General features: G+C 36.8%; 1 protein-coding gene across 1 annotated transcript; it reads left to right on the forward strand.

Annotated features, from left to right (window-relative positions):
* Positions 1 to 176: 176 nt before the first annotated feature.
* On the forward strand, positions 177 to 13,372 carry LOC134675053 (biorientation of chromosomes in cell division protein 1-like 1). Its single transcript, XM_063533201.1, has 5 exons — positions 177 to 369; positions 1,769 to 1,929; positions 2,802 to 6,001; positions 7,201 to 7,299; positions 8,541 to 13,372. The coding sequence occupies exons 1-5, from the start codon at positions 283 to 285 to the stop codon at positions 8,702 to 8,704; spliced, it is 3,711 nt and encodes a 1,236-aa protein (XP_063389271.1). The 5' UTR covers positions 177 to 282; the 3' UTR covers positions 8,705 to 13,372.
* Positions 13,373 to 13,769: the final 397 nt, after the last annotated feature.

Genomic DNA, 13,769 nt, shown 5'->3' on the forward strand with positions numbered 1-13,769 from the left:
ATGGAGTCGCTGGTGTTTTCAAGACCGTTGTTTAAACGCGATTATTCGTCATGTTGAAACCACAGTAACGAATGACAACATGTGAACAACACTGATTGAGTTTTTACAAAAGGCAACCCAAGCCTGTCAAACAACAAAAAATTGCAAAATACATTTATTTAGTGCGTTGCCGTTGCCTGTACTTGATATTAGATAAAAACAATTATAAAAGCAATAAGACAAATATATCTTTATACTTTACAAATGTAACTAATTACATTTAAAACATAATTTCATAACGAAATGGCTCATTTACAGTACATGCCGGGTGATCCCCGGTTAGTCGATCAATTAGTTTATGAGTTAAAATCTAAAGGAATCTTTGATCAAGTAAGTTTTTTACTAACTCTTTACGTTAGATTCTATAAATCGCATGATAAACCTGTAACAGTTTGCCCTTTTTACATGTTACTCAAGTTTAAAAGACAATAATCGATCATTAGTAACTTATCGTAAGTTTTAGAATCCAAGATCAATAATTTCTCCATGTTTTGTTTAATCGAACTCCTCAAATTGAAGTCATAATCTGAATTCATAGGAATACTGACTTGATAATGATGTAAATATGTTTTCTAGCCACATCTTTTAAAATAAGATTAAATAACATGTGGAAAAACATTCCTTCCATATTATTATGCTGTTGACTACCAAGTATCATTGTTACCTGCCATTAGAAATGAGATAAGAGGACATCTCACAAGTGGTCTAAAAAGTGGTAGTTGGTCTAAAAGGTGTTTTATGTGTAATTAACTACATTAAGACCATTTTTAAAAGCTATTTAAAGCTTCTACACTCCCTAAATGGCTCTTACACAAACAAAAGCTTATTTCAGAATTTAGTTCAGTATTTAAGCTTTGCTTTGTATGATTAAAGTTTTAATTCTTTCAGTTATAATAGTAAAAACCATCTTATTTAAAATTAATCAAGTTTTTAGGTTACATTGATTGGCCTTGAATGATTTTACAAACATGTTATGTTTCTTTGTTTAGACATTACTTTGTAGAGTTTTGACTGTTGATTTTAACCATATAAAACAAAGGTATTTAGGTCAATCAAATATTTCATGTTGTTATTCTACATTGTTGGTTATGACTTGGGTCCTTTGAGTCCTCTGCTTTTAAAATGTTCAGACTCCTAATAATTTCGGGGTAGATTTTGTTTACTTTTATTTAAATATCTAAAGATACAGAGTATAATTTGAGTTCTTTTCAACTTGTTAGAGACCAGATTCTTGTATAAACTTGATTCCTTTTGGCAGCTTTTGTGGCACCCACTGTGGCTAGTTTAGCCCACTTCTGTGGATGCATACATTATGTAAAACAGCGGTGGTAACCTTTTAGGGTTGGGTAGGTTAGGGTAGGCCGGGTAGGGTAACTAGGTGGTGGTAAATATTTGTTATTTTAATGTATCAAGTTACTCAAAAAAATATACAGATGTTTATTGCTGACTGAATGTACTGCCTCTCCTTTGCACATCTAATTGAGTATCAAGATCATTCTAATGATCCTAAACTTAATATGATGGGGGGCAAAATTTTAAAGTCTAGTTACTAGGTCAAGTGGGGTATCATTTGAAACAGCTTGTTTTCGTAATATCGACTCATACTTGATCTCCTTACAAGTTTTCCTGGAAAACTGGCAAAAAGGAAAAGTGCCAAAAGGCCTCCTGAATCCCAGGATCAAAGTTAAGGCTTATAGTGCTTGAAGCAAATTTCAATTTGTAATTCCAGTTCCGTAAAGATTGCATCTCGGACGTGGACACGCGTCCGGCCTACCAGAACCTCCGTCAGCGCGTGGAGAACTCCGTCTCCTTGTTCCTGTCCCGGCAGACCTGGAAGCCGGATTTGAACAAGAACCAGCTGCGGGAGAAACTCAGGAAGCATATACTTGAGTATGTAGAATTGAAAAACTTTTTTAAATCAAGTTCAAGATTACAAGGGAAGATGGCTTCAATTCATTTGGCTCCAACCCAGAGGGAAAAGGCATTGGTTTCCTCATGAGGTTTTGCATCACTTTTAAAGTAGAAAAAATATATTTTGAATATTGAAGCCTAGCAATCTGTACCGAACAAAGGTACTGAATTTATATGTTGGCATATTTAAATTGTTTATACGACAACGGTTTCACTCACTTGAATTTTTAGTCGCTATTGGCGACATGTTTCGGGCCCGTCGGGGGTCCTTCCTCAGGCTCGAGTGCTCGCGGCGCCAATAGCGACTAAAAATTCAAGTGAGTGAAACCGTTGTCGTATAAACAATTTAAAATATGTCTCACGAAAGTTTAATATCGATTGTTGGCATATTTCTCCAAAACCATTAATCAGCTCATTTTTAGGGTTCCGTACCTCAAAAGAAAAAACGGAACCCTTATAGGATCATTCATACGTCTATCTGTTTGTCCGACCATTCCCCTTTATCTCCGAAACTACTGAGTCTAATATTTTGAAAAAAAAAATACATAAAATAGTTCTTTACCTATAGATGACACGAAAACCTATTAGAAATGTGTAGTCAGGCGTGAGTCGGACTTAATTAATAACTTAATTTTTGATCCGACCTCTACGGGTTTTTTAAAGACATTTCATTCACGTTCCACAAATAAAAAATACATTGTTAAAAATGTGTGTGTAAAAATTGAGTAATGTACGGAAACCTTGGAACGAGAGTCCGACTCGAACTTGACCGGTTTATTTTAATGACTTTAAATTAGGAAACAGTCCAAGTTTCATCAAAATTGTAAACCACGTAATAATTTTGTCTACAGTGGCAACTACCTCGAGCAAGGCGTAGAAAGAATCGTGGACCAAGTAGTCAACCCCAAAGTGGCGTCTGTCTTCATACCCCAAGTAGAAGACTTAGTTTACAACTACCTTGGCATCGCTCGCAAGAAATCTACCCCTGAAACATCAAATGACAAAGGAAACGCTTCAACTGATCTACTGCCTACTGATTTAGAAGCTGTCAGTCCCGGGTCAGTGAAAAGTGATGATAAAGATGAACAAATGGAAGAATCTAAAGATGAAGGAATGGAACTTGATGATGATAAAATCAAAGAAATTAATATCAACGACATATCCATGCCATCTGATATAGAACCTGAAAAAGAGGCAGATACTCAGCTTTCCGGTATCAGTGATTTGACTTCACACGGTTCTGAAGCTAGTTTAGGTAAATTGAGCATACCTATGCCTGCTGAAGAAATTAATCTGGAGAACATACCGTCTCCAGAGAACAGCCCTCCTAAAATTGATCTAGACAGCATTGAGTTGCCTAAGGAAGAGCCAGAAAGTATTGAGTTAAAAGATATACCTTTGCCTGATGAGAGCCCAAAAGAAGACAAAGATCAATACTTTAAACCAATAAGCAGTGATGATGATTCTAATTCTGAATCGTCTATAATCAGAAATATGTCACCTCTGACACCAATCAGGAATTTCAATAATGAAAATTCGTGCGACGCGCAACAGGCTTTTGATAATGATTCAGATCATAAAAATGATGATAAAAAGGAACCTAATACATTTAGATTTACTATTGATGCGAAATCACCTGAAAATAGTTCTGACGTCAAAGATATTAAACCAGAAAAAGAAGAACAGGCAAATTTGGCGTATCAGTTTAATGAGCAAGTTAATATCAACACATTTAACACACCTTTATATGATGATAGTTCTAACAGTCACAACTTACAAATCGATTATGAAAGTGATGCAAACAGCAAAACCAATTTGGATAAAATTCCTTTCCCTGATGATCCTACGTCAGAAGATTCTAAGAAAGAATCCACAGAAGAGAAAAGGAGTCACAAAAGCTCACACAGATCTAGAGATTCCCATAGACATAGCTCTAGCAGCAAAGATAAAAGAACCGATTCAAAACATTCAAGTTCTAAAGACAGAAAAGATTCTAAACCAGACAAGAAATCTTCTAAAGACGACCAGAGTAAGTCCAAATCTAGTTCTGATAAGTCTAAAGAAAAGGACCGAAAAGAAAGCAAAGATAAAGATTCTAAATACAAAAGTTCTCATAAAAGCTCCAGCAGCAAAGATTCGAAGCATAGAAGCTCAAGTTCCAGTCAAAGGCATTCAAGCAAACACGATGATAAGGACAGAAAGTCTAGTAGTTCAAGCAATAAAGATAAAGAAAAGTCAGATAAAAGTTCAAAAGATCACAAATCATCAAGAGATTCTAAATCATCTCGTTCAGATAAAGACAAAGATAAAAAGAAAAAAGACGATAAAGATAAGGATAAAAAAGATAAGAAAGACAATGATGATCATTACAGTGCATCAGGTAGGGGAAATCACACTCGTCGCTCCACTGATAGAGATTCTAATGATGGTAGCTCATCTTCAAAAGGATCACATAATCCATCTAGCTCAAAATCCTCTGAAAGCAAAACCAATAAGGGTAACAGTTCCAAATCTGATAATACATCACCGAGCAGCCATTCTACAAGCCCCAGTGATAAAGAAAACGTATTGAAGGAGGGAAATACAAAAGCTAACATAAATCAACCAAAACCGGTCAGAGTAGATACACGATTAGAAATGCCAATGGCATCGCCTCCGCGCCTCCCTTTTGTACCAGACGTGACCTTGAAAAAACCTAGATTCGCTGCGAATTTAGCAGAAGCAAAGCGGCTCATGAAAATGAGGAGATTCTTGGATGAAGAACAGAAGAGAATGAATCAAGAGGCAGCATTACTTTTAGAATTCCAGGCAAATGTTAGACCCAGTCTGAGCCAAGTATATTCTAGCGTATCTGGCCCTGAATTAGAGTTTGCTTGCATTTCTAATACTGCGGAATCTCAAAAACCAATAATAGAGACGAATTATGCTGAAGTGAAACTTATTGAAGAAATTGAATATGCTCCTGATTCCATAGAAATGCAACTTAGTGAAATGAATAAGGAAACTAAAACGGTGAAAAATCCAAGTGAAATGGAAAAAGAAGCTAATAAGGAGGATGAAATAAAAGAAGAAGTAGTTACAAAAGAGGAAGCAATCGAAACAGAGAAAGATGAAATAAAAGAACAAGTAGTTACAAAAGAGGAAGCAATTGATACAGAGGAAGTATATGAACCTATAGTATTAAATCAACCCGACTTTGAGGATACAGAGAAGATATTAAACGAAATTTCAAAGAAAGTATACGGAATTGTAGATGACGAGGATGAAGATGGTATAAAAGACATTTACAAGCCAGAGCTTAGGAAAGATGAAGAAATAACCGAAGGCATTAAAAATGAACACACAGAATTTGAGGTTACAGTCATAACTGAAGAAATTAGTGACAATGAAACTGTAGGGGATATTCCAGATGATGAATTAAGAGTAGTAATCCAACAAGAAGATCAAGACGATAAATTCGAATATTTCGCTGAACATGAGAAGTATAATGCCGAATTAGAAAGAGACAAATTCGAGAGATTCCTCAAAGCATACACAACTGACATAGGCAGTAACAAATTATATCTTATAAACTGTGATTCTTATGAAGAAAGCATTATGAAAGAAGTAGCACAAGCTCATGGCAATTTCGAAATTATAAACTATCACAAAAACGGCCATATGAATAAGAATATAGTTAAAAACGTAAATGTGTCAAATGAAATTGTTCTACCGCTAGATAGAAATACACCGGTGCAAATGATGAGATCCCCAGTATTTAGTCCGAACAAATCCGAATGTTCTTTCGAACTATCAAGCGACTATGATGCAAAATTAGAAGAAATGGTGAATAAGGCATCGAGACAACAGATTATGGAGATAATACTTGGTGGAGCGGAGCCGGAGGAAAGTAAACTGCCACAGATAGACTACTTTGTGGAGGAGAACATTGTGAAACAAGATGGTTTGAAGAGGAAACTGTCGGTTGAGAGTGATAATAATAATGGGCATGTGCTGAAACCGAAATTGAGGAGATTGAGCGAATCGGATCAAATATCATCTACTACTGAAGGTAAGAAGTGTTCTGATACATTTTGTAACCTTTCTTTTATCTTTTATAAAATATCTCATACTAATCTATATATCGGCGGCCGATCGATCGTAAGATCAGGCATATCGTGAAATTCCTAGGTATATCGTGAAACGTGAAAATCTTTGACTCGTTCCCTGAATTTCTGGGCAGTTTGCCCTTCGGGCATCTGAAGCAACCTAACGAACCTATCTTACCTATATGTATATTGGTTTAATGTGACTATCCTCAAAACAATACACAGGAATATTAAGATCTGCCTGATCTTACGATCGGCCGCCGACATATACATTCTTTAGATATTTTGATTATTCAGTTCAGATTTTCCAGCTTTCATATAGATTAGTGGCAAACAATAATAAATTCAAAATGGCAGGTTTTTAATTGTTAAAATACTATGGTACATGTAGTGCATAATTAATTTCCATCGTATTTTCACGGAAACGTACGAACGTGTCTTGCTATTCCAGTCAATCTCGGTACACAAAGTACCGACCTTGACTGAACTAGCATGACAAATACGAACGTTTCCGAGAGAATACGATGGAAAACAATGGGGTTGGTCGAAGTATTTAGCAGATGGCGCCAGCATAGCTTGCCCTGTCATTCCCCAGAATTGTGTCAAAATTTTGTTTTTTTAATGCCTTGGCTCTTTACGCCAAATCTAATAGAAAAAAGGGCAAGCTATGATGGCGCCATCTATGCAAACCTTTGACAGTTGCCAACCCCATTACCTATGCCAAAGACATATGTAACTTCGTATTAGATGAATAAAGTCTAAGGAAAAAACGTGCCTCGGAAGTCAAGAAATAGTCATTCTCGGATAGATGGCGCACACACCTTTGGCCTATGCTCGGCTAGATGGCGTGACCGTTTCATATTTCATATTTCACATAGATATCAGTGAATGAGCATGGGTCAAAACAATATAAAAATAATAAAATCATTTATCCATATATATATGTATACATTTTTTGGATAATTTTATACGTTTTCATTTTGAGTTTTAGTCGCGTATCGATAGATGGCAGTAAATTTACTGTGACTACAAAATTTACAATGACAGGGCCCCTCTATACTATCTATTCTTTTTGCCTATGCACTACATCTGTACTACTTTTAGTTTCTCCATTTTTGGTTTTTAACTTTTGAATTTAATGTTGATATATAAATGTTTCCAGAGACCCCAGACCCGCTGAACGTGAATCGGACCAACAACGTTCGCTCTAAATACTTGGGCAAGGCGCGACGAGTTGGTCTGCCTAGGCCTAAGAGGACCGGTAAGCAAAATATAAAATAATATCCAGTGGCGGATTTGCCCTAAACTCCTGAAACTAAATATACATTTCAATATACATATAAGCAAATCTTGTCAGTAAAAAAAGGCGCGAAATTCAAATTTTCTATGGGAAGATATCCCTTCGCGCCTACATTTTTCAAATTTGCCGCCTTTTTCTACTGACAAGATCTGCTTGACCAAGTATAATTTGAACCTTGGGGCTGTTCATAAATTACGTCGTCTATTTTTGACCCCCCCCCCCCCCCCTAAATCCATCCAAAAATCATGCTTCGAATGACCCCGTTTCCTCATACGTCACGCTACCATCATCCAATGTCCAGATTTAATTTGAAATGACGTAATTTATGAATAGCCCCCTTTCATGAACCAAATAAAGTATCATTTCTTTTATTTCATTGCTTTTTAAAACAAACGAAATTAGTTCTAATTTACTTATTGAATAAGGTTCAAATAAAAAAAATTAAAACTTTCTATGGTGGGTCTTACGAGGTAAAGGCCCAGTATAGTCTGTTTGAGAAACTGAAAACGGTGAAAAATAGAAATAATACTCCTAAAAATACGTGTGATTTAGATTCGTCGTCATGCCTAGAAAAAAATATTTAAAGCGTGTATTAGCACACAAAAAATATCAAAAGTTATAAGCAAAAAAAAGGGGGGAAAAAGTAGATATTTTTTTATTTCCCCAATATCTCAAAAACGATTCATATTTAAGAAACGAAAATTGATATTATTAAAGAGGAGGATATTTCCAATAAAACATTCCATACTTACAGAACTGTGTCTCATACTTTTTATTCAACGCTGAACACGCTTTGTAGCGACGCGGCGAAATCGCCACGCCAATAAAAAAAATCGGGTAAGTGCGAGTCGGACTCGCGCACGAAGGGTTCCGTACCATAATGCAAAAAACGGTCACCCATGCAAGTACTTGACCCCGCCCGGCGTTGCTTAACTTTGGTCATAAATCACGTTTGTTGTATGGGAGCCCCACTTAAATCTTTATTTTATTCTGTTTTTAGTGTTTGTTGTTATAGCGGTAACAGAAATACATCATCTGTGAAAATTTCAACTGTCTAGCTATCACGGTTCGTGAGATACAGCCTGGTGACAGACGGACGGACGGACAGCAGAGTCTTAGTAATAGGCTCCCGTTTTACCCTTTGGGTACGGAACCCTAATCAAGACAATGAAAATAATTTTGACCCATTTATGTATTTTCAGTGCACCCCAACAGTCCGTCGAGCGATAAGTCCGTCGAAAACTACGACACCAACGACCGCTCCCCAGACACCAAGATGAAAAGGACCCCCCATGTGCGCTACGACACCTCAGACCTCTACAAACCGAAGCTCCACTATCTGTCCCGGAGGAACAATATTACATAGGTTAGGTTACCATATTATAGACACCAAGATAAAAAGGACCCCCCATGTCCGCTACGACTATGACACGTCGGGCCTCTACAAACAGAAACTCCACTATCTGTCCCGGAGGAACAATATTACATAGGTTAGGTTACCATTTACTAAACATTCATTATTGAACTTTAGCTTATACCACAGACAAAACATCCTCCAGACTGAGCATAGTCGCGCTACCCCCTCTGCCACGCATACGGTAATTTTACTCCATGTTCGAGTCGAAAGTGTCTTTGTGTGACGTCCGTGTCTTTGAACGGACCAATCACGGCACGGGACTTCGCTCACCTCGTCGCGCGCACTCCCGGATTTTTGGCATCATCGGTTGCATGAAATAATTGCTCTAAACTCGGTCTAGAGGATTCCTAGTCTATGGCTTATACGTACAGTTACAGTAATAAAACTTCTTTTTATTTCCTAATTTTCCTAGACACTAAAATGACAGATAGACTGTCCTTCCGATAGATCTTTTAATAGAAAATTGGTAAAAAGTACATACCTACCAAATAAATGGTAGTAAATCGGTCAAAATAATTTTAGTATCTGAGGGCCTACCGAGAACCACGTTCGACGTGTTGCCTCCCTGTCGCACTTGTAAATTAGTACGTAAGTGCGACAGGGAGGAGACACGTCGAACGCGGTAGGCCCCCTGGTAAGGAGTATTTGGGTAACTTCGAAAGCGGGAAATAGCTAAATATCTATAAAAGCAGTAGCACTTCGTACTTTAGCAACAAGGCATTTTACTTATTGTTTTTACAATAGAAAGTGCTTCTATGCTGTGTATCTTTGGTTATTTAAATAAAAGTAAACAAAATCTACCCTCAAACGGCTCCTTAAGCCAGTTGAGGGTAGATGAAAACATTGCATGATCAAATAATGTAGGTTAAAGTCAGGTCGTTCAGAGATCTAGGCGGTTCTGTAATTGGTCGGTTACCACCAAAAAACTACCAACCACTAAAATTTAATGTTGTAATTACCCGAAAATGTGCAATATTGTTTGTTTACTTTTAAATACTTACCTAAAGATACAGACTACTTTATTGGATATTTGACATGTCTAGTTTAGTTGATATTTGCCATCAAAATTACCCCGCTTTCTAAGTTACCGTAACGCACATTATACAGGGTGGAAAGATAAGTCGGGCCCTGGAGGGAAACTACCTTAAATCCTTAAGCTGGCTCATTTTACTTAAAGGAGCCATTCCTTTATTTTTAAAAAGAAACAAAACTGCATTCAAAGATTTTCTAAAACTCGCTTGCCTCGCCCGGGACTCAAACCGACTAAAAAATTCCAAAAAAATAAAAACTCGCAATTTTATTCTACTAGTCGATACAGTTAATGTTAATGATAACATTTCTCCAAGAAACATCAGGTCTTACACTCGTCTGTCGTACAAAATATCCATAAAATCTAATATTTAGTACTTAAGATATTTTTAGACAAGCCAAATTGAAGAAAAAAAGAAAAATACTTTGAATACAGTTTTGTTTCTTTTTAAAAATAAAGGAATGGCTCCTTTAAGTAAAATGAGCCAGCTTAAGGATTTAAGGTAGTTTCCCTCCAGGGCCCGACTTATCTTTCCACACTGTATAGAAACAGCTTACATTACAATAGGTTAGGTACAGATTTACATCGTTTTATAGAATTACATATTATATAGTAAAAAGCGATTATTATTAGCTAGTGATTAATGATTAACCAGGTTAATCATGACATTTTTGTGTTGATTGTATTCCCAAACAAAAATTTGTATTATCAATTAATGTAATTGATTATAACTCATATTTGTGATCTTTTAATTAAGTGACCAATTTAAAAGAAATTTCATCAATTTCCCAACTGAAATTAATAAGAAAACGCATAAAGTGGTGTTCAAGTAAATACATTATATCACGTATTTTAAGTCGAAGTATGTTAAATGTATTTTGCTCCATAACGAAGAGCTTCAGCGGAAGCACACGTTGGCGGACCGACGTAGACTGCGCCCGCGCGTACGTGAGTGACACGTTTTAATATATGTCTGTGTCACACGGAAGTTTTGTCGTTAGAATTTGTATCTGTCAAATTTTGTGCCACAATATCTTACACTACTTTTGCGTCTTCTTAGGCCCACTTGCACCATACCACTAACTCGGGGTTAACCGGTTAAACCGTTAAGCTATGTCAAATTGTACTGGTAACCATGGTGACACTCCAGGTTTAACCTGTTAACCCCGGGTTAGTGAATGGTGCAAGTGGCCTCTATTGTTTTGTCTTTGCCTGTATTGTGTTTTTACTCCGTCCGATTCCTTTATACAAGAACCTCTAATAATATGTATTGGAAATACGATTTTTGTTCAGTGATGTAACTATTAAAAAAGTAGATAGATATACGATACTATACGGCGATGATAATATATATTATATTTAGGGGTAAAATGATTACAGGTAGAATATATTAAGTCATAAATATGTGACATTAGTCTAGAGTTAGAACAAGATAAGTCTGCAGCGCAGTGCAAGTGTTATGTTAAACGTCAAACTTCTATGAAATTATGAGTGTGCTATCAATATTGTTGCAGACTTATCTTGATCTAACTCTATATATTATGATCCTTGCCATATATATTATAAGCACTCGGAGTCGCAATTATTGTTTTCAAATATGCTTTAAAGTCCTTACTTTAGCTGAAATAAACATACGTTTTATGGTAAATGGATTGTCAAACCGTACAGCGACATCTAGTACATTTGTCAGTTATATTTTGCGTCTTAACTGTTAACACATTTAGGGCCAAGAACCCGACTGTCGGGTACACTGTTCGTAGCGACTACGCGCTACATACGGCGAAACCGTGGCTACGCGGTACGAGCGTAACATGTAGCACTTAGTGGCAATGAATGCAGTGCCGGATTTACCACTAGGCTGAGTAGGCTGAAGCCTAGGGCGGCAGATTTTAGGGGGCGGCAAATTTGGGTCAAATAAAATATTTTATGTGCTAGACCAGAATTTATTTGTAAAATTTAAATAACAAGCATAATTAGTCTGTCATGTCAAGACCTTTTTGAAGTACGAAACCCTAAACATGTACCTACCATTTTCTCGAAAAAATTTCGCGCTCGCTACGCTCGCGTTTTCATTTAAGTACCTACATTATTTGTGACCCATCTGTCTACATTGTAAATTTGGGATGGTCGACGATTCTTGTATCTTCGTGGTATTATAGGTTCCGATTCTTTCCTTTTGAAATACGGAACCCTAAAAATTTACCTACCTACGAATATATTCTCGAAAAAATTTCGCGCTCACTACGCTCGCGTTTTAGTTTAGCTAACTACATTTTATTGTTACCCATCTAACCATATCATTGAATGATAGCACAGAACCTAGTAGAACGCCAGCGGTAATGTCTACGCTATCGGAGCAGCTTCCGTCTACTATACGCCTCATATGCGTCTACCGGATAAAAAGCTAGCGATCCATTTGTATAGCATAGTCTTTCGAGCAGACTCAATGCCAGACCCGACCGAACTCCTTAGCTATATCCAGCCTGACTGCCAATGTCTCACCTTGATTCTCAATGGCCAAAACCCAGCGGTACCCACCGGTCACCGATCAGATCAGGCAAATATAAAGAGGTTGTATCGTCATTGAGTGACAAAAACGGCCCATATAAATCTGTATCTAGAATGTGAAAGTGACGTCACCTTATATGCATTTTAATATGGCTATGGTGTGTTGTACTATAAAATTAAACGCCTCTGATAGGAGAGTACTTTAAAAAACCTATAAGCGAGGCGGATAGGGGCGGCAAAATCGGCATAGCCTACGGGCGGCAAATGTCTAAATCCGGCACTGAATGAATGTGTTAATATTAATTTGACTATGGCCTTACCTTGTCACTTGCCAGACAGTCGCAAGTGTATTATAGCCTTTTTACAAGCTTTTATTTAGTTTCACCTGACCGTTGTCTGTCTGTGTGTAATCAAATCTTGCAAGTTAAATTTGATACACTTCCCTGTTTCCGATTGAGCTGAAATTTTGCATGCATGTATAAATCGGATGACAATGCAATATTATGGTACCATCGAGCTGATCTGATGATGGAGACAGGAGGTGGCCATAAGAACTCTGTGATGAAACAACGCAACCTAATTGTGTTTGGGGTTTTTAGAATTGTCTCGATGAGTATTAGTTGTCTGTCGTAAGAAAAGTACAGTCAGCGATAAAAGCTTGTACCAAAAAATGAAATTTTTGCCAAAAACTTATTACAAGCTTTTATTAACTGCAATAATTTTAAATTTGCATCACCTATGAGTGGAATATGTCAGAAGCATACTTTTTTAAACTAAAAGGTTTCTAGCATGGATTTCGTTCGCTCCTATTATCACTGGGGACCATTTCACTTCAAAGTGTGGCGATATCTCAGTGGTAATAGATGGTAGCAAAAAAATTGGCCGTTGGTCGTAAAATAAGTTTATCTCAAGTAATTTTTACCATAAAACCTGCGCATGCACATACTTATTAAGTAGTTTAGAATGGTTTATAAATAATAATTATATTATTACAAAGCGTTTTTCGAATGTTAACTTTTTCAACATAATGATGATTAATTGAATACCTATAAATGTTAAATAAATAATCATAAAACTGGTTTACTTTGTTTTAATTTACCTACATTATTTACGAAAAAGTAATTTATATTTTACCAATTTATATTTTATTACACAATCAAACATGTATCTGTATACCTAACCTTTATTATACTGGACACACTATTAAAAAAACTACAATAAATTGTTATGTATGATGGCTCCTCTACACGATGGGCCAACGCCGGCTACTCCAAGGGACGCAGCAATGCGGTAGAATGAGATAGCAATATCACTTGCTCCCTCTAACGCATAAATGCGTCCCTTGGAGTGGCCGACGTTGGCCCATCGTGTAGAGGAGCCATGAAATTGCTAACCAAGTCAGTAATCATTATCATCTTCCTCGCGTTATACCAGCATTATGCCACGGCTCATGGGAGCCAGAGGTCCGCTTAACAA

The sequence above is a fragment of the Cydia fagiglandana genome, chromosome 21 (genome assembly GCF_963556715.1).
Source record: "Cydia fagiglandana chromosome 21, ilCydFagi1.1, whole genome shotgun sequence".
In the NCBI taxonomy this organism is placed as follows: domain Eukaryota; kingdom Metazoa; phylum Arthropoda; class Insecta; order Lepidoptera; family Tortricidae; genus Cydia; species Cydia fagiglandana.